Source organism: Acromyrmex echinatior, chromosome 2 (genome assembly GCF_024713525.1).
Source record: "Acromyrmex echinatior isolate Ae372 chromosome 2, ASM2471352v2, whole genome shotgun sequence".
Lineage (NCBI taxonomy): Eukaryota > Metazoa > Arthropoda > Insecta > Hymenoptera > Formicidae > Acromyrmex > Acromyrmex echinatior.
In genome coordinates, this window is record NC_141853.1 from 22,084,971 (window position 1) to 22,105,332 (window position 20,362).

The 20,362-nt window shown below is 33.3% G+C and overlaps 2 protein-coding genes across 3 annotated transcripts; one reads left to right on the forward strand and one right to left on the reverse strand.

Annotated features, from left to right (window-relative positions):
• The first annotated feature begins 769 nt into the window (after positions 1-769).
• nes (lysophosphatidylcholine acyltransferase 3 protein nessy) lies at positions 770-11,086 on the forward strand. Its single transcript, XM_011064399.2, has 8 exons — positions 770-1,148; positions 5,434-5,541; positions 5,644-5,766; positions 6,514-6,629; positions 6,706-6,864; positions 7,004-7,240; positions 7,322-7,630; positions 7,731-11,086. The coding sequence occupies exons 1-8, from the start codon at positions 1,049-1,051 to the stop codon at positions 8,007-8,009; spliced, it is 1,431 nt and encodes a 476-aa protein (XP_011062701.1). The 5' UTR covers positions 770-1,048; the 3' UTR covers positions 8,010-11,086.
• On the reverse strand, positions 10,105-16,696 carry LOC105150980 (uncharacterized). 2 transcript variants are annotated; one of them, XM_011064397.2, is made up of 3 exons: positions 16,555-16,696; positions 12,046-12,522; positions 10,105-10,661 (listed from the first exon to the last, which is right to left on the reverse strand). In XM_011064397.2, exons 1-3 carry the CDS (start codon positions 16,567-16,569, stop codon positions 10,554-10,556), a joined length of 600 nt encoding a protein of 199 aa, XP_011062699.1. In that variant the 5' UTR covers positions 16,570-16,696; the 3' UTR covers positions 10,105-10,553. The 2 variants fall into 2 exon arrangements, with proteins under 2 accessions (XP_011062699.1, XP_087258663.1); XM_087402537.1 differs by lacking the exon at positions 16,555-16,696 and adding an exon at positions 15,149-15,171 and having other exon boundaries at positions 12,046-12,520.
• Between the last annotated feature and the right edge of the window lie 3,666 nt (positions 16,697-20,362).

Here is a 20,362-nt window from a genome sequence, read left to right on the forward strand (position 1 = left end):
AAGTTACTTATTATTTTTTTTAATTAACGTATACTTTTTTTTTGCTTTATTTTAGAAGAATCAATTTTTCAATAGTCACTTTAATTCCTAAATTAATTGAATATAGCCTTATAATAAATTCGACTCATTGTCAATGCATACTAGTGCATAGTCATTGTATATGAATTGACATGTGTTTAATATAAATATAAATTGCAATATATAAATTGAATGCAATAGTTGCATTTAGCAGAAAAAGCTTTCCAATTGTAAAATTCTTAATATAATTAGTCTCATTGTTAGTATGTTAGTTCCTCTAAAAATATGTCAGTAGATCTAAAACTGCATTCCAAAATATCTTCTTCAAAGAAAATTTTACTCCAATAATATCCATGTACTATAATATATATATATATATATATATATATATATATATATATATATATATATGTATATTTTAATCAACAATATTCTCAATTTTTTTATCTAATTGTAAGTACTTTAAACCTATTCAAGATGATTTATGCAAAGTTCTATTGCGACGCAGAGATTAGTTATTTTAGAAATAAACAAATAATTTTTTTATTTTTTAAAATGTGACCTAAATGTACAAATCAATTATTAAATAATTTTACAACAGTTGTAAAGCTGCTTTCTCTAAATGCAGCCATTGACGCGGTGAGACGCTCTCTCAAACCGCGTCGTCTGTCGTCTCGGTAACGGCGTCGCGTCGTCACCCCGCCGTCGCGCACGTTCGCCGCCGCCGCCGCCGCCGCCGCCGCTGCGACGGTCGGTGGTGAAGGTTAATCGCGAGCGTTCCATGCAGTCAGCGCCGAGAGCTCGATAGTGAATATAGTATTAGTAGCGCGTTGTGTTGACAGTGGTTACGGTGATAGTTGGCGGCAATCGCCGCTGCTGATTAAAGGTACGACACGCAGACGAGATACGCGCGCGTAACGACGCGGCCATGCTGTAGCATTTGCCGCGTATATTCGACGCCGCTGCGTGTTGACAAGCATTGTCGTCGTCGTCGTCGTCGTCTGCGCTGTTCTCTTCTTCATCGTTGATCATGAGCAACGTGGTACACAACCCGGGCGGGCTGGCGAGACTGTCGACACTTCTGGGTGCTCCAGAGGCCGCACTGCGTCTCCTCATCTCGATTTTACTGGGTAAACCTAACCGTTTCTTTTCTCCTTTGTGTTAGTTGTTACCTCCTCGTTTCGTTACGACAAAGGACGATTCGTTCTCCTCATCATGGGATCCCAATAGGACCCTCGTCTTCTATTCTTTGTTTTTTTCTCTCTCTCTCTCTCTCTCTCTCTCTCTCTCTCTCTCTCTTTCCTTTCCATTCCCGAAATTTCTTAATTCACTCCGGACTGCTCCGAACAAATCAATCCGCGTTCATTCATGACTTCGCTCAATCGCCGATGTGGGACTACCCTCCCCGTATTCCTCTGTCCCTCCCCTTCCTACCTCTTTGATCCCTTCAGGGACATCCCTCGCTTCGCTGTATTACGTCGTTATAGCGTGTATGTACATAGTTGATGGTAAGCTATAACGGCGTAATTGCCTCAATGTGAAGGTTGCTCATCTAATCGTTAGAATACACGCATTCACTATCAGCCTCTCGTTCTCAAGCTGCCTCATTTCCGTGTCCCGTAAAGACATGTACACCGATTCGGATCTTGACTGCGTCCAACTGTTAGTTACTATATTCTGAGGAACATATAAACCTGAAAACACAATGAAAAGCACAGGGAATAAGAGATTTCAACCTATTAGAAAATGTTTATTCTTATATGCTTTTTGATAGATTTAATTTTGTTACGATTTAGGGAAATAACTTTGTTGTTTAACTTTGTTATTTTTTGTTCTTATTGCTTGTGCTTTTCATTGTGTTTCCAGCTTAAGAATCAATAAAAAATCAAAATGACTTTATTTTAATTTTTTTACGTTAATAAACAGTAAAATAAAGTCATTTTTAAAAAATGAAATCATTACTCCCTAAATTTCTATTGTGTTTTCTAAGGAAAACAAAATAAAGTATCATTTATGTTGGTCGTAAACTATTAACTTAAAATTGACCAATCGTAGGAATAAGGTCGATTATTCTCCTCACATTCGACTATGCCATGTAACATTGTCCATTTCTTATAGTTTATGGCATAAATTAAGATTTTACGGTCAGTATAAATGATCCTCAATTCCGATCGGAAATCATTCCGACTTGTTTCATGATAGACACTATAAAAATCTATAGATATGTAATGTGAATTATAAACTTACAGTGACTAACGGAATACATTCTTATGAATTATTTGCTTTAACTTTGTTTTAACATCGATAATCGCATTTTATTTTCTGAGATTCTTTTCTAATAAATAATACAAACTTTGTACTTTGTATTTTGCTCTTATATACTAATATCTGATGACATTCCTTTTTTCGCAGTAACATGTAATTATAATTGGTCACTTTAAAAAAAAAATATAGTGATAGAGTATATCAAATTATGTGTGTTTAATCAATGTAAAAAATCCGAGATATGAAAAGTGCGGACATACATATCCGTGTCTGTAGATATAAACACAGGTAGTATGTTATGTTTATTTATGACCGCGTCACGTTATATAACTGTCTTACGCTATAATTCACTGCTTAGAAAAGAGATGCGATCTATTCTATCTTAAAATAAAGCTCGATTCTCGATCTCATTTTTAGTAGAGCTGAATTTAAAAATACATTAAATATTTAGCGTTCGAGATGTGATTACTAAGAATAATAATAATTTTATTTCTTACGTACAAGTTAATTCCCACAAGTTGAGTAATGACAGAGAGCATGAAATATATATATATATTTTTTTTAAATAGAGGCAAGGTTGTACTAAGATGGCTCTTCGTAGCAAAATGATAATTTGATAAGAGAAGAGAGGCCACATATTATGGAATTTATTGAATTATTCGGAATAAATTCCGATCGAACTCCAATTTCTTTAGAAAACATGATAGAAATGTAGGGAATAATTAAATAATTTCGATTGGAATCCATTCCTAACAATTTAATAATACGTGCCCAGAATTCTCATATTCTCGAAAAATATGGCACACGAAAATACTATAGTACGTTACGTATATTATAGATTTTTGTGTGCGATATAAATTCAAGGAAAGGCTCAGAACATAGAGTGAGAGACACGGAATTTAAATAGACAAATTGCGCAAGAATACAGGCATGAAACTAGTTATGTCTATACGAATAATGAGATTCAATAAAACAAAAAATGGTAAAATAAAGAAAAGAATAAGATAGACAACAATAAAGAGAAAGGTTTTATCTTTGATAAAACCTTGATTTTCTTTATACTTTTATCTGATAAAAATTCAGTTTTATTACAATCTTAAATTTTCTAGTTGTAACTACGATAACTTATCAGAGAACGAGATAAAGATTATTTTGATCGTTTAAATGAATTCAAAAAATCGAAACAATTATTGGCTGACATATATATGATATATAATAATATAATTATATGCATATATATATATATATATATATATATATATATATATATAATGATACGTTATAATTATATTATTACATATTATAATTGTAATATTGTACAAGAGAAAAATATGGTATAATGACATATTATATATTACACTGTACATAATATAGCATAATATACTATGATATACTGATGTATATTAGAGTCATAAGCGATTGTCGAATCACGTAATGCTATTCTTGACCAAAACTGAGTCAAAAAGTTTTCTATTATTTTGTAACTTTCGTAATACTTACTTGAAAGTAAATTAATATTTTACGTGTTTTCTTTTTAAATGATTTTATTAGTATATAATACTTAATCTATGAGACATTCTACGTCAAACCGAGCATCTTTGAAACATTGTCATTTTATTTTTTTTTAATTTTTAAATTTGCTAACATATGTTCTACAGATAAAAATATGAGACACTTGTTTCGCGAAAAAATCACATTTTTAAAATCAAATTACGCGACGTTTTTTTATAAATATATGCAATTTATAAGTGTCAATGACTTAAAAAAAAAAAATCTTATATTTTTTTCGCGAAATACTTATCTCAGTTTTATCTGTAGAATATATATGTTAGCAAATTAAAAAAAAAATAATAAAATGACGATGTTTCAAAGGTGTCCGATTTGACGTGGAATGCCTCATAGATTGTAAATATTATATGTATATACTATTAGGTGTTGGAATTAATTCGTAGCGTTTTACAAGTGATGGGAAGTACTTTCATTAATGTATTTTTTAATGCTCATGTGAAATAAATAACATTCTTTCATTAAAAAACGCTACGAATTAATTCCAACACCTAATAATAAAGTCATTTAAGGAAAAAACATGTAAATTATTAACTTACTTTTAATGGTATAAATTCAGTTGTATTAATTTTTTCCCTTGTGTTTTTTTTTATGATCCTGCTAATTTAAATATTAAACTATTGGTGTAACTGTTTTTTTTTGGAAATGATACATAATATAGAATTGTTTTTGGCAATACAAATTCAGTCATATTGATTTCTGATATTATTTTTCTTTTCTTTTTTTATTTTGAATTGGTCCTGTCAACTCAATATTAAGCCAGCAACGTCACGATTTCTTTTCAAATGGCACAAAATGATACAAAATTATCATTAGTGATTTAGTACAAAATGAATACTAAAAATTCTGATAGGTCCGATTCGATTCTGCTGTTTTAGTCCTGCTAGCTTTATAGAGCTCATTTGGATTTATAATAAGTAATCAATTTCATTTAAAATAAGCGTTGATATTTGATACAAATTTTTTACAAATACAATTTATACAAAAATTTAAAAATATTTATGATAAATGAATTATCATATAATGATATGCGTTAGCTGCAAGTATAGCTTTTACGGAGCAAAGTTATATTTGCGCATACTACGATTGATCAATTGATAAATTAAAAAACTTCATTTAATCAGTATGTAGTGGCTCAACAAGTACCGTTTATTCTTATAATTTATTGCTGTGCACAACATAGCGATATTACATATATTAATAATACAAATGTATGTATATGCAATATATGTATACATATTTAATACATACATATATATGTATGTTACATAACACATATTATATGCTTTTTTATTATTTTAATTTTAAAAAATCATTCCAAACGCACAACAAAATTTATTAAAACATTGATATAAATAACTGTCAGGTTTTTAGGGGCTTTTTATAATCACAATTTTATGTATAAATTTTATGTATAAATTTTATGTATTTATATAAAATTTATATATCAAGATTAACATTTACTGCTCTCATTCAAAATTGATACAAATGAAAAAATGTAAAAAGGAGTACGCAGAAAATTAATGAAATAACGTTGAGTTGCAATGACCGAGAATAATAAGAAATTATGTAATTTGATTTCAGGCTTCCCCGTTGCCCTTTTTCATAGGTATACACTCTATGGCAAAGATCCCATTCGTCAGCACTTATTTTTCATAGCGTGCGGTCTCTCAATTGGTTACTGGAATTACGGTAATTTATTCGAACAGTATCTCAATTTAATTGACACGCAAATGACACGCCGGCGTTTATCTATTCATAAAGACGATCATAGTAATAATAATGATTTTGCAGATTATAACATACTTCATTCATCAACGGCGGTATGCGGAACGTATCTCATCCTGACGGTTCTCGGCAGCACCGGGTTATCCGTCATAATAACATTTCTCTTCAACATGACGTATCTACTTTACGGTAAAGCAACACAATATCAAATTTAAAAATTTATTTATAGTCGAAAAACCGATCCACGCATTTACATATTTACCCTGCGGCACTATCTATTTAGTATTCTCGAGCTATCTGGCACGATCGTGGACTTGGAGTAATGCGTTCAAGGTTTCCAGCAATGAATCTTTTTTGATTTATGATTTAAATTCACATTCCTCGTCTTCTCGGAAACTAAAAGGGTGTCAGAATACAACATATCTTACGTTAAAAGCAAACAATTATAATGATAATGAAAAACAATTTTTTTGTATTGTAACATCTTAAGTCAGCGACATACATTATCAAGGTATACTTATGCAAGGTATACTTATGCAAGTTTATCGGAATGTGTGTATTGTATTTGCGATAATTGTACAATTTTGTTATCTACACGTTCCGATAGACTTGATTAGCATGCTTGTGCACGCATACTTGATAAGTTTACTTTAACATATGTGGCCGGCTTTATCTGTCATTATAATGTTATTATGTATTTGGCACTAGCTTTAATCATTCGAACAATTGAGGGCGATACGAAATAATTAATATTTTTAATTTTTTTTTGTCATACAATAATATATTTATAATTTGTTGTATAATTTATCGAAATATTACTTTTTAGTTTTACAATCGTTTGCTTGCGTTCGTAGACAACCTTTATCGTTTTCTCGTTCTTTTTCGTCGATTGTTTCGAGCTGCAAAGCATTTAAACGAAATTATTTTTCAATACAGGCTATTACACCACCAGTACCCAAGATTATGATATAAAATGGACAATGCCGCAGTGCGTGCTAACCCTTAGATTAATAGGGCTTGCATTTAATTTATGGGACGGTCAGAAACGTGACGTACGAAATGCTATTTTTTTCATAATTTTATTATCTCATTTATTCCTTGGCGTAATATTCACTGACTGTATTGTAGGAGGAGCTCTCCGATAGTCAAAAGCGGGTTATCTTGAAAGAACGACCATCGCTATTGGAAATTGCGGCGTACGTTTATTTTCCGGGCGCCTTCCTGATTGGACCGCAATTCAGTATGCGGCGATACTTGGACTATGTCAATGGTCAGCTTGCAGAACGCGTACGTTAATAAATTGGAAAAATATTAGTCTAATAGCTTTTAAATGTCTATCGACGAATTCAGGGATCATTTAATTCTCTAATTTCAGAAAATATTTCCAATTTAATTATTAATATAAATAGCACGCTTTATATTTTAGGATTCTCAAACTGGTGCCATCAAGCTGCCAGATTGTGTGTCGGCGGGATTCTTACGAGCTTTTGTCGGATTCATATATGTAGTGATATTTCAAATCGGTACACTTTACGTTTCTGATCAATATCTCTTTGAACCATCATTCCAGAAGCTAAATTTAATAAAGAAATGCTTGATAATCGGCCTGTGGGGCCGCATTAATCTCTACAAATACATCAGCGTTTGGCTAATCACAGAAGGAGTATGTATAATTGAAATATAATTTTTTAATTTACCTGTATTTGTAATATGTGCTTTTGTGTATATCGATTGTTGATATCAGGTTTGCATCGTCTTTGGTCTTACATATAATGGAAAAGATTCTGAAGGTCGTGTTAAGTGGGACGGTTGCGCGAATGTTAAATTGCGGACATTCGAAACTACTATGCAATTCAATGACTACATTCTCTCCTTCAACATAAACACTAATCACTGGTGTGCGGAATACATTTACAAGAGGCTGAAGTTTCTGGGTTCAAAAATGTACAGTCAAATAATGACGCTGCTTTTCCTTGCTCTCTGGCACGGTTTTCACTCCGGATACTATCACTGTTTCTTTATGGAGTTTGTTGTATTATACTTCGAGCGAGACGTAAGTATCATTGCTCACACAGAATTTTACAAGATTTTTCAAAATTGGATTGCTTCTTTATTGTTTAATCCTTATTTTCCATGTGATTTATTTTTCCTAGATTGGACCGGTATTAAAGAACAGCGAGATAGTACAAACGATGCTGAAAATACGATGGGAAGCACGCGTTCTCGCTTGGATCTTTCTGAAGCTTTACACTTTTGTTTTCATGGGCTATAGCCTCGTATCGTTCGTACTTCTTTCGTATCCGCGATATAATGAAGTTTACGCTAGTATGTATTATTGCGGACATGTGTTCTTCCTCTCTTATCCACTGCTCGCGCCATACATTAAACGGTTGCTTGGTCAAAAACCAAGTCAGCGATCGCACCAAGAATAAGATGATTCGATCTTTCTTTTTTTTTTCTTCGATATTAAGGTATTGCTCTTGTACTTGTTTTTCCTTCCGTCGCCCGATACTTTAGAAGACATATAACTGTAGTGTAATGAACGCTGATGTTAGTTACATTCACTTACAGTCACTAGTCTTCAAAAGAAATGTGATAGTGCATATCCAACGGAAGATACGGGAAAAAATAAAGTATATTATCATTACTATCGTGTTTCGTAACGGTTATGAATTTTTTAAAACATGAATTTCTATCGCTTAAATATATCCTCGATCGAATTTCATAAGTAAAAAACTTCTTTGAAGAATCTTGCTGAAACGAAATAGCGATAGTAGTGGAATATACGGATATTACTATTAAGAACATTATTAATTTGTTGCACCGTTTAAAAAAAAAATCCGCTGGTCGGTAATTTCGTGTGCCTGTACTTGGAAGTTTCTACGATCAAACTTTACGACACGAAAATTCAAGAAATATAATTCTACAATATAATTCAACAATATAATTCTATAACAAGATACTTCAGTATTTTCCTATAATAATACGTTCTTACGTCTTCAATCATATTTTTGTATATCTAGCATATTCAATTGAGCAAAGTTTTATTTATATGTATAATAAAATCTGTTAAAACGCGTTATGCCTTTTAGTGATAAGGACTGTTATGATAACAATAGTAGCGTTAGCTAGTCAAATATCATAATATCCTAAAAAGACACGAACGAGAAAGCAACTGTGCATTTAGATACCGCAATAAGAATGTCTATTCACAAAAATAAATTCAGAGAAATTGCATTACAGAGGACATTTAGAGAATAATACCGTGATTTTGTAAGCGCAAAAACAGCTAAAACAATATAGTCAAATCATGCGATATCATGCACGATTTCAATTGAAATATATATATATATATTTTATCGTAGTGCTACGTTTTGTCGATCTAATACAATTAACTACGTTTTACTATACCTCTCTAGATGTAAATACGACGATAACAGACCGTAATTCTAGTCGGGTGTGTACCTTCTACCGTATGTACGCACGCTGCATTAGTATCAATATGCAGTAACGCAAGAAGCGATTTTCAATCTTATATATTCGCAATTATTTTTGTAGGTAAAAGTCTAACAACGATCTACCTATCTATTCGTATTGTAGTAGGAATACGCAGCTCTTATTACGCACACAGCCTTCGAACACACAGCTCATCGAAATTAAGAGAAACTAGTAGATACCAGTTCGATATACAAAATGTCCAGACTCTGACATGCTTTACGATCATGACACCCTATCATATTCAATGATCAAGTTAGATCGACAAAAATTATTTGTAGTATTTTGCCTAATGACTTTAATTTGTCGATCTCAAATGATTCCAGTGTCTGGAATCTTTAACATAGTCGCGTAGATTTACAAAAATTTAGTTGTACAATATGACTATACAATTGTAGCTCAATTAGAAGCTATATTGCATTTGCCGATAGCATTTATTATAGGATTGAAACTAATAAGACGATCCAATATAATTCTTTTGACGCGATGTACTCTTGTACCTAGTTCATAAGCCGCGGAAGTATGAATTTTAATTTGGGAATTTAATTATAATTAATTGTATATATTTATAATTATAATTGTTTAGCAATTATAATTGGGAATTATATAATTATTAATTGGGAAAAAATTAAAATTCACTCGCTGGTTATTCAATTTAATGCTAATGTAAAATGTAAGTATTTTTATGAATACTTTATCTTGGAATCTTACGTTCCAAATGTCTTCATTTTATTATCATTATAATAATTGTAAATTTAGTTAACAAAATAATATTTGCCGGAAAAAGATACATGTTGGGTATAGATTTTCTAAAACATAGTTTAAACATTAATATTTGTTTCGTGATCTAGATTTCAATAATTTCGATTTTATATCGCATCGTTAATAAGACATGAACGAGAAATATGAGAGAGAGAGAGAGAGAGAGAGAGAGAGAGAGAGAGAGAGAGAGAGAGAGATAAATAGATTGTAAGAAACGAAAGGTAGAACTGACGAAGAGAAAGGCGGTGAAGTGATTAATAATACCAGAAATTGTTTGATATAAAAAATGTATTTAAAATTATTTTCTTAAAAGATACAAAAGAAACATCGACATCTCGTATATAAAAATATTAAAAATGATTCTTTTTTTTTTTATATATCAACAGAGAATCACGACAAATGTACTCGGTCGTTCAAGAACTTGTTATGTATGCGTATGTGTGAGTGTGAATTGTATATGTGAATTGTATACGCGAGCGACATCATAGGCTTTAACAACACGAAGCGTCTGCCTTTTAAGCACCTTTAACACCATGCGGCCTATCTTACGAGATATAGGCGATATATACATCCCTCCTAAAATTATTAAGATCCATCCGGGCTTGTGCGTTTGCGCTCACGTATCTCGAAACGGCTGCGAGAATAATCACCGTTAAAGATTTGTCTTCGTAAAATACCGGAAGTCTCGAGGGTGGTGAGGGTGCTCTCGTGCGATGAGCCTAGTATGGTCCACTGGGGCCCGGGCCCGGTTGTGGTGCTCCGTAACTGTCGATGGGTTGTCCTGGTTGTTGTCCCGGTGGCCCATATTCGCCGCCACCTTGCTCCTTCTGTAATGCAAAAATAAATGCGTAAGAGACAAGACAAGAGAAAAAAAGAGAGATGACACACGCATGTCGCGCATATATGAATTTTATATATTATGGCTATCACGCAGCCATGATTTTTTCTGTGATGGCAATTAACAGAGTTCGGTAGTTAGTCTGCGTATTCGCGCATAATTTTAAATTTTGTCGATATATTTGTAGTTTACCTAGCAAGCCAAGCAATTTCGGAAAGCGACTTAGGCTAGAAGAGATTTTCAACGGTTAATCGAAGAATATTCCCTGATCGACAAAAAAAGTAAATCAAGGATCTCGATCAGATATTTGTAGTTTACTAAGCAGAGCACAACATGTATAGTGAAAGATATCTTTTGTAACGAAGAGTTATAGCAACTTAGAGTGTGTACAATACAATTAATCTTTAAAACCTACTACGATTGTTGTAGAAATCTCAACAAGTTCGCTTAGATAGGCATTATGGGAATGCCATATTCACTTGAAGAGAAACTCTCCATAATTACTCAAATCGTCGACACGGCAATCACCTTGGTAGTTTCGTTTTTCTTTTTTATAGTTGAGCCATGAAAAGATGATTCGCGTTCGATTAACTGTAAGGTCATCTGAAATATATGATGTGTAAATATTTCGCATCTAACATCCGGATTCCTTTATATTCAAAGCAAAAATATGCACCGCACCGCTCGGCTCCTCATCGAAATGAACAATTTACATGCCGCGAGGCATACTTTCATCTTTCAGTGTTCGCCATTTAACCGAAATCGCTTCTCGATAAATTGCTTTGAAAGTAATAACTATCCGTACATGTATACGCGTTTGAGTAACATTTATGCTCTGAGTAACTGAAAATTATGCAACGCACTACACTTATCCGATGATAGAGACGTCGTTATTTTTGCCAAGGCTCGAATTCGCGCGCTTAAGCAATTTCATTTTTTTTTAAAACTACATGAATTATATATAATAAGATTCATTTTTACCAATGCAGATTGATTTTAATCTCTTTCTAAGTTATTCTATCTTTTTCTAATTTATTCTTTCTAATTCTTAGAACTAGAGTAAAGCCATATCGGACTAGAGATTGAGATTGAATTGTAATTTGATCAAAGTAAAGTTCACTGAACTTGATATTGATTTTCTTTCTTCTAATCAGTTAAATTCCAATCCAATCTCAATCTCAATCTATAGTCTGATTATTTACTTTTTAACTTCTTCCAGTTTTAAGAATTAGGAAAGGATGGGTAGAGACATAAGTTAAATCAAGAATGTTAGATTAAGAAAGTTAATCTATATTGGTATGAAATGGTAGAACATGGTGAATGGATTACATCGTCGAATAATAAAAAAAAAGTGAAAGAAGATAAATCGTTACCTGAGTTTTATAGCGGATGAAGTAGACCTCCGGTTTGCTGGGCTGCGTCGGTGCCTGCGTCGGCAACACAATATCGGGTGCCTCTTCGGGTTTCTTCACCAGAACATAGATCAACGTCTTCTCCTCATCCTGCTGCGGCAGCGGTGGCAGTTGCGGCGCGGTCGGCGTCGGCGGAGTTGGCGCCTTGATGAACACTATTTTGTAGTGTTTCTGGGCCGGCTGTGGTTGCGGCACATGCTTGGGCGCTTTGTACTCCGGCGCTTCTGGTGGCGGCACATGGACATATACGTGCTTTTGGATCACCCGGGCTTGCTGTGGCGGACCATAAGCCGGAGCTGGCGGCCCGTAGCCGCCGCCATCGCCTCCGCCACCGCCACCACCTCCAGAGGGTGGAAAGTATGAGTTCACCGGTGGCTCCGGCGCCGGTTTCGCGACCGTTAGTGCGATCGATGAGCAGACGATCGCAAAAATCGTGCTCTGTTAAAAGAGAAAATAGGCATCATGATGATCGTGACTGCAATGTTAACGTGCTCGAAGAGTGTAGCGAAAGTTACAACAAAGATTTTGCTATTCTGTGAGACATATATGGTATTACATGCAACGGAAAGTGTGACACTTTTATTCAAAAATTTTATCTGCGTTATGTATTTTGCAAAAAAAATTGTTTTGATTATTTGAATAATTTAATGTTTTTCCAAATCAGAAACAAAATTAAATTTCATTCAGAACAAAATTTTAGTGCGACTTCAATGCAATTGCTTTTATGCAAGTTGTACATTTTGTTATTAATAAAAATTACAATATTGATAAGAGGATTTTTTGAATAGCAACAAAACATTGATTACAAAATAAGCGTTAGAAATTGAAAAATGTACCAAATTTTAATAAATATTTCTCTAAATAATAACTAATTAAATATTTACTAAATATAAACATATTTATTTGGTACAGGAATCATTAATTTGATTTAATTATAATTTTTTATTAAGTAAATATTTATTTAATATAAATAAATTTAATTAATATTGTTGAAAACAATGTTATTAAAGTTTAGTAATTTTTGTCTCAGTATACATATAAATTTTAATCTGATTCAATTTTAAATGCATAACTTTTGCAATGTGCATAGTAATTTTTATTAATGCGATTTGTAAAAATACAATTGATTGGCAATTCTCAGTAACAAAATATTACATCATATTCCAACTTACAAAAAATGTTAAATGAAATATATATATATATATAATTTTTTTATTGGAAAACACAGTTACGTCTTGGATGTAATTTACTCTCTTTCTCCGCATAATCAATAATTTGTCGATAATTTAATCATTAACGATTGGCATGTCGAATACATCACGTTCGTGATAAAATGCGCGTAATAATAATTTATTTTACAGATTACGTCGACCAATGATTCGGTGAATGGATAAAATACACGACATGGTATTGCTCAACTTGCTTCAAGAACTCAATGCGATAGACATTTCTATTTAGCAATTTTTCACCGCTATCGGTCAAATTATAAGAATACAATGACTCGTTTATTACGAATTCCTGTATGATCTGATCGTAATCATGTATGCGACTATTCACGTATTTATCTTCAATAAAAAGATAAATACGATGAGATGCAAGTTCTTGAATTATTCGCATGTCAGGGAACTCATTAATGATTTTCAATATACTTCGCATTATATTCTTCATTCTTTTTTTTCTATTTGATTATGAATTTCCAAACAGGGTCAAAGATCACGTTTTATTTAGAATCTGATTAGCTTACAATGTTTAATAGATTTCCAAATAATGTATTTCACAAAAGTCATCCATTATCTTGATTAGAAATTAAAAATAATATTTATTCAACACTCATAATTTAAATTTGAAATATTTAATAAATGAGAAAAATACATTTCATTATTTTTAAATTAAAATTATTAAGTCAAAGAAGGAGAATTAAAAAATTTAGTTAAATATAGGTCTGAAAATTTTATTGGACTATTAAAATAATTATGTAAAATGTTCATAATGAGCAATGCTACAAAAAAAAGTTTTGAGCAACATTGTAGCAATCAGAGAGTTTGAGCGTCCTAGATAATTATATGATTAGATATCAACATGTTTAATTATTTCGATGGTCTAACAAAATTATTTAAGATATATCTAGCCAATTTTTAATTACCTTAACAAATCATTTTTTCTATGTGAGTCCATCGCGTGTTCATAATAAAGTATAATTTAAATCCAGAATGTTACAAGCAGGAAGGCGAGCTACAAGCTTAATCTCGGCAATTATGGGCCTCTCTTAAATGAACGTCAATCGTCCGCCCGACAAATCCTCCTCGGAATTCTCGATTCCTGATCTTTTCCGCGAGAGAGTCCATTAATTCCGAATAGCGTTTCCCATTCCATACAACGGGCACGTCCCATTAGCGTGAACGGAAGAAGACGCCGCGGCGTGCGATGTGCGCGATAACTCACTCCGCTCGAGCGAAGCTTCCTACTTACTTAACGACCGCTCCGATCTTTAATCATGCTTTTAGTGCCGCATCGAAACTCCGCTCCGCATGCTAGAGCTGGAGCCGCTTTCCCCATTTTCCTTCGCGCTATAATTATCGAGACCGTGTCGGTGAATAGAGCGGGAGCATAGGCGGGATCCTTTTACTTTTGCTCGCACTGCGAGCGGTTTAATCCGCGGGAGATTCGTGCCGATGCACCTCGCGCACAGTGGGATGCACGCTCGACGTATTTTTTCTCTCCTCGGGAAAATGCGATCACCGTCACTTTCCATCGTCTAAAAAAAAAAAGGCCGAACCAACCGCCGGAGTCGGTGATGTAAACGCCACCGGTTCTCCTCGACGATGAAATATCATCTGCATTGTTGGAAGGATATTTCAAATAAGCCAGGCCTTTCGATAAATTCCATCGTATACTTATAAATTATTAATCTCGTATAATGCCTTGCCTACGTGGAAAAATACAGGAGAAAAACGAAAGGCTCGAGATGAGCTGGATGTATCCAGCGATGGATTGCATGAGGATTTCGTAAGAACGAACCGAAAGTTACTCTCATTAAATGCACCTGGTCATTCGATCAATTGACTTACGCATTTACTCGGTAAGAGGATTGCGTCAGTCGACGTTTAAATTTAGTAATCGGTCTTGAACATTGCGAAGAAGAGAATTGAGTGTTCGTTCCTCGTAGATCGCGCTCGAAGAGAACTCCATTCGATTCAGAAAAATTGCACTTGTCATAAACATATTAGTCATCGATATAAAACGCTTTCCCGACACGGATGATGGACAATCATTCATGAATTTTCACAAACGAAACGGCAAGCGTATAATACGCTTCAATTTTTCAACATCTCTCGCCTTGCGCCTCATAAATGAAAGCGACGATTTAATTGAGATATTTCACTTGCCGATGAAATGGTCTCCTCGCATTCATGTTTGAATTTGAAGGGATGTGAATTAACGCTGATAATGGAAAAAATGCGCACTGATTGTATCTTTGAATAATTGCGTTTTAATGCCCGTTTTTAGCAATATAAATTAACTTTAATCTCGGTTCAATTAAGCCTGTTTTCCATCAATGTATAATAAATTAATTTTAATTTCGATTCAACTCTTACTCTTGTCTTTAGAATTAGAGAGAGATGAAAAGTATATGTTATTATGAAAACGTTAGGATTAAGTCTAGTTTTAACTTAAAAAAAAAAAAAAAAAAAGGTACACTGTAAAAAATAAAATATTAATTTTAATTTAAAGACGTTTAGTGGATTTTTTGAGAAATGTTAATTTTAACATTTTTGTTTGTTTCAGATAGTCCACTAAACGTCTTTAAATAAAATTAACATTTTTATTTTTTACAGTGTAAGTTCAACCGAGATTAAAGTTAATTTATTATAATAATATAAATTAATGTAAATTTTGATCTCAGTTCAACTTATTCTTCATTCTAAGAACTATAAAAAGATGAAGAGTAAATTAAGAGATTAATTAAACTAAGAATTAATTTTGTGTGCGTGTGTGTGCACACACATTGGAAACGCATTATCTTTTTTCTATAGTTCTAAGAGCTAGTTTCATCATCTCCAAGCTTGATCGGTCGATTAAACGTGATAAACTGAATCTAATCAATTCTGATCACTTCTGCTTAACGACAAATGCATACATAATTGATCAGTTTCAATACAATAACCGGCTGATAAATTAACCAAAGTGGTGAAACCGACCTTAAGAATTAGAAAAAGAAAAAGATTAAGTCGAATAGAAATTAAAGTTAATCTACTCTCTAAAATCTTCAGAGTGAATTGTCACTCTGAAGAGTGAAATCTCACTCTTCAAGATTGAAAACTGAGCCATTCTTTCTCAAGACTGGCTCAATTTTCACTCTTTAGAGATTCTACTGTAAAGAGATTCTCTTTGGTGGGAACGTACATAAGGGACCGACAATCGAAACTCAATAATTAAGAAGAATCTGTGTTTGCGCGCGTTGTTACTTACCGCGGTGGTCCGCATTTTCTTCCACGTGTGCGCTCCGGAGGCTCAAGGTACTCCCGAAATGTAAGGCACGTAGAAAAAGAGATATGTCGAGCGTTTCACTTGCAAGCTTTCACGCGTGTGGCGTGCGGTCGAGACTCTTCCGAACTTTTATAGAGGCCACCGAGGGGATATCCACGGAAAAGGAAGGCACAGGAAGGTAGACGGTATTCGTGGTCGCGTCGCCGTCGTTACGCGGCCTCTTCAAGGGGATTTCTTCTTTCGCTGCTGTCGCTGCCGCCTCCATCGCCGCCTCTTCTTCGGCCACAGCAGTTCAATCTGCAGTTCACGGACCAAAGGTGCGCGACACAGCTAGAAAATGAAAGTACTCTAGAAATGAAGATTCATCGTCTCGCGGAACGATTTACGCGCCGATCTAACTGACGTTACTTGGCCGAGATTTTTCCTTCCGTATATATCGGAACGAAAGTATTCATTCTCTCATATCCGTCGATAATTCCAATCGGCAATTTATTCACCAGGCAGATATCATTCACCAACAAAAGTTAAAGAATACGGTTAGAGCTTCAATTATTAAATCAAATTCAATTTTTATCAAATTTCAGCAAATATTGTATGTGATACACATGTATTATAAATATGTTTATTTGTTAGCTTAGACAAAACGTTAGAAACGTCTTGATAAAAGACGTAAGAAGGACTATGGTATCTAAGGATACACAAATTATTACTTTAATTACAAAATTTTTAATGTTGGTTGCTATTTCTTTAATTAAAAAGTAATATAATATTAGCCAACATTAAAAATGTTATTATTGGTTTGTAATATTCGCTACTCAGTTATATTACTTTTCAACTAAAGCAGTCATTAAAAATCTTGATATTGTTAAAAAATAATTAGCGTGTCTCGAAGTATAACATATTCCTAGCCTAGCATAAATCAGCAATATTACAGTAACATTGCTAACTTTGCAATTGTGAGTCACAGCCCCTCTTGTGCATTTTTTATATTCAGTATAATCAGTTACATATATGGATAAATAAAATATGCAGTACTTATAATCGATCCTTTTGTTTCCTGATTTTTTTTTTTAATTATTATATAGAGATTGCAGCAAATTGTTTATAGAAGAAGATACTTAGTCGAGATTAGAAGATATTTGATGGAGAGTATAATGGAGAAAATGTGTTTAAAACGAATGAATGTTTGCGAATACGATAAAAACTATATCATTCACTGCAGTAATTTTTCGCTTTCTTAGTACCGTCGTGGTTACCGCACAGTGCACATTACATAAAATGTGCGAGAAGATATTTCTGGACGATGGCTTTTGTTAATAAAATATAACATCTTATCGAATCCTACTGATTTAAATATCCGATTAATCGGAGGCGTCTGAAACTCTATAAAGGTGAGTTTATTGCGTTATCATAATGCCAAGAATGCAGCAAAATCGCTCTTGACATAACTATCTACTCGATCGACGGTACCAATGAATTATTCATTATTTACTACAACTCGTAGTAAGAGTAAAACGTGATAGCGTGTAAAAGGAAGAATCAACTACTGTGTAAACCGATCGTCTAACGTCCCCGTTATCCACATCGGGGACCGTCATCACCGGACGCGATCGCTCGTTACCCAATGTTACTTTCTTCCGCGAATACTTTGTTGCCGTGCGATTATCCATTGCTCGTTTAGGTGCTAAGAAAGAGAGAGAGAGAAAGAGAGAGCAAGAATTGGAGAACAGCGAATCTATTTCTGCGGATAGGTAGGTGGTCGTCGCTGTTACGCGACCGTATGTGGCTGTCAGGATATGACCGGCATTCGTAACGTCCTCTTGAAAAACTTTGATATGCGCTACGCGCAGTGTACGAGGCATTTCACTCTGATTTCATCCATGGGTGCTCGACCCGCGAGTTATTTATTGGATGCTCGTGCCCACTCGTCGAAGTAAGCTCCATGAGAAGAGAATCGTTGATCGGAGGTGATCGTAAAGTAAATGTACCAGTGGACATAACCCAATTATTGGACACCCAAATATTTGGACTATGAAAAACATTTTAAATGTTAAGCTTTTAATGATATATGTATGACTTTAAATAAATTTGTTAAAAAACAAATTTTTCTCCAATTATTGGGTCATTCATTAACTGTCCAGTAAGTGATACATTTATCTTACATGTCTATGTAGGTCAATGGTCCCTGTATCGAAGAACGTTAATCTCGAACTAGATTATACATTTAAGGGAGATGCGTTTGCAATAGAATGAAATATGATGTTTTCACTAGGAGCATCATCAACCATTTTGACAGCTTCAACTTCAAGTTTCTCTTTAACTGAAGTGGATATGAAAAGAATACAATTTCTAATATACATTTTATCAATTGCCATCATGAATTGAACTGTTGATTATTGAAATCACGTTACGTAGTGTTTTATAATCGTTAATGTCGATATTTCGAGCAGCCTTCGAAAAGATTTGAATTCGAGATACGGTTTCAAACAGGTACGAAAGCAACATCGAGAAAACATACTTTCTTACTCCCAATTGTATAGTGAATGCAAAAAGTATTTGTACAGGAGAGATATCTTTTAAAAAAATGATATCTTTCCTTTATTTTTTAAAAATTAATATTAACTAACAATTTGTTAACAAAGAATGGAATAGATTTCTTTACATTATTTTATCTAAAAAGATGTGTAATAATTAAAAATATATTGTTATAAAATTTTCTGTAAATAAGTCTTTCTTTATAAACATTTGCCCTGTGTAAGTACTTTTTATACTCAATGTGTATAGACTGAAAAAAAATTGTTTACTTCAATAAATTCAGTTTACATGCAGAAAAATATCATTTTATTGCTAAAAAAAATGATTACGCAACGGTTATCTTTAAAGATTATTTTCTTAATAATAATCTTAAAATATACTTATTACAAAATGTATTAGAAAAACTCATTATTATATGCTCAAAACAAAAATTTATTTTCTTTTGAAAAATATAAAATTGATCAAAGAAACGAATTTTCCATAATAAACAAAACGAATTTGTTTTAATTTAATAAATTTGATTGAAGTATTAAATTTGATTGAAGTATTAAATTTATTAGAGGAGATTCAGAAGATATTTTGAATAAATTTAATGCTTGTGATAAACTTATAATAGATTTTCGAATATATAAATTTTTGAAATATTTGAAACAAGTAATTATTACTTGCTTGGAGTAATTATTACTTACATATTTTTCTGCATTTTTATTTCTTTCGAAAAATGTATGTATTTAAATCAAACATTATATTTGACAGAAAGGCAACTAAATTAATTTAGTTATATAAACAGCTTTTTTTCTCAACAATACGTATACATATGTAGGCGAAGGTGTTGGAATTATTCTCGCATCTTTCCGTACCATTGTTTTTGCGAGAAGACAAGTAGTACCGTGGTAGAAAAGCGCTGTGCTAGAGATGATCCGATTTCAAGTAAAGAAAAAGACAGAGAGGAAAGTTCACGCTTCGGTGATTCGGTTCATTTTTCTCTCCGTCGTGTTATTATCGCGATCGCGTTACTTGAAGCGGGCATAGAAGAAGAATCTCGAGGATATCGGCGGGATGTACGTAACGAAGCGAGACTATATAAATCGCAAAATCGTATTCGAGTGAACGTGCTCGATGTGTAATATTACATGTACGCAATATGACGCGGCTCACTCTCTTAACGGTTTATTACCACACGTAGAAGGGTACCTTATTTGCTCGCAAACGGCGGCCGATTGCTCCCTCATCAGAGCGATTTCATTCTCGTTGT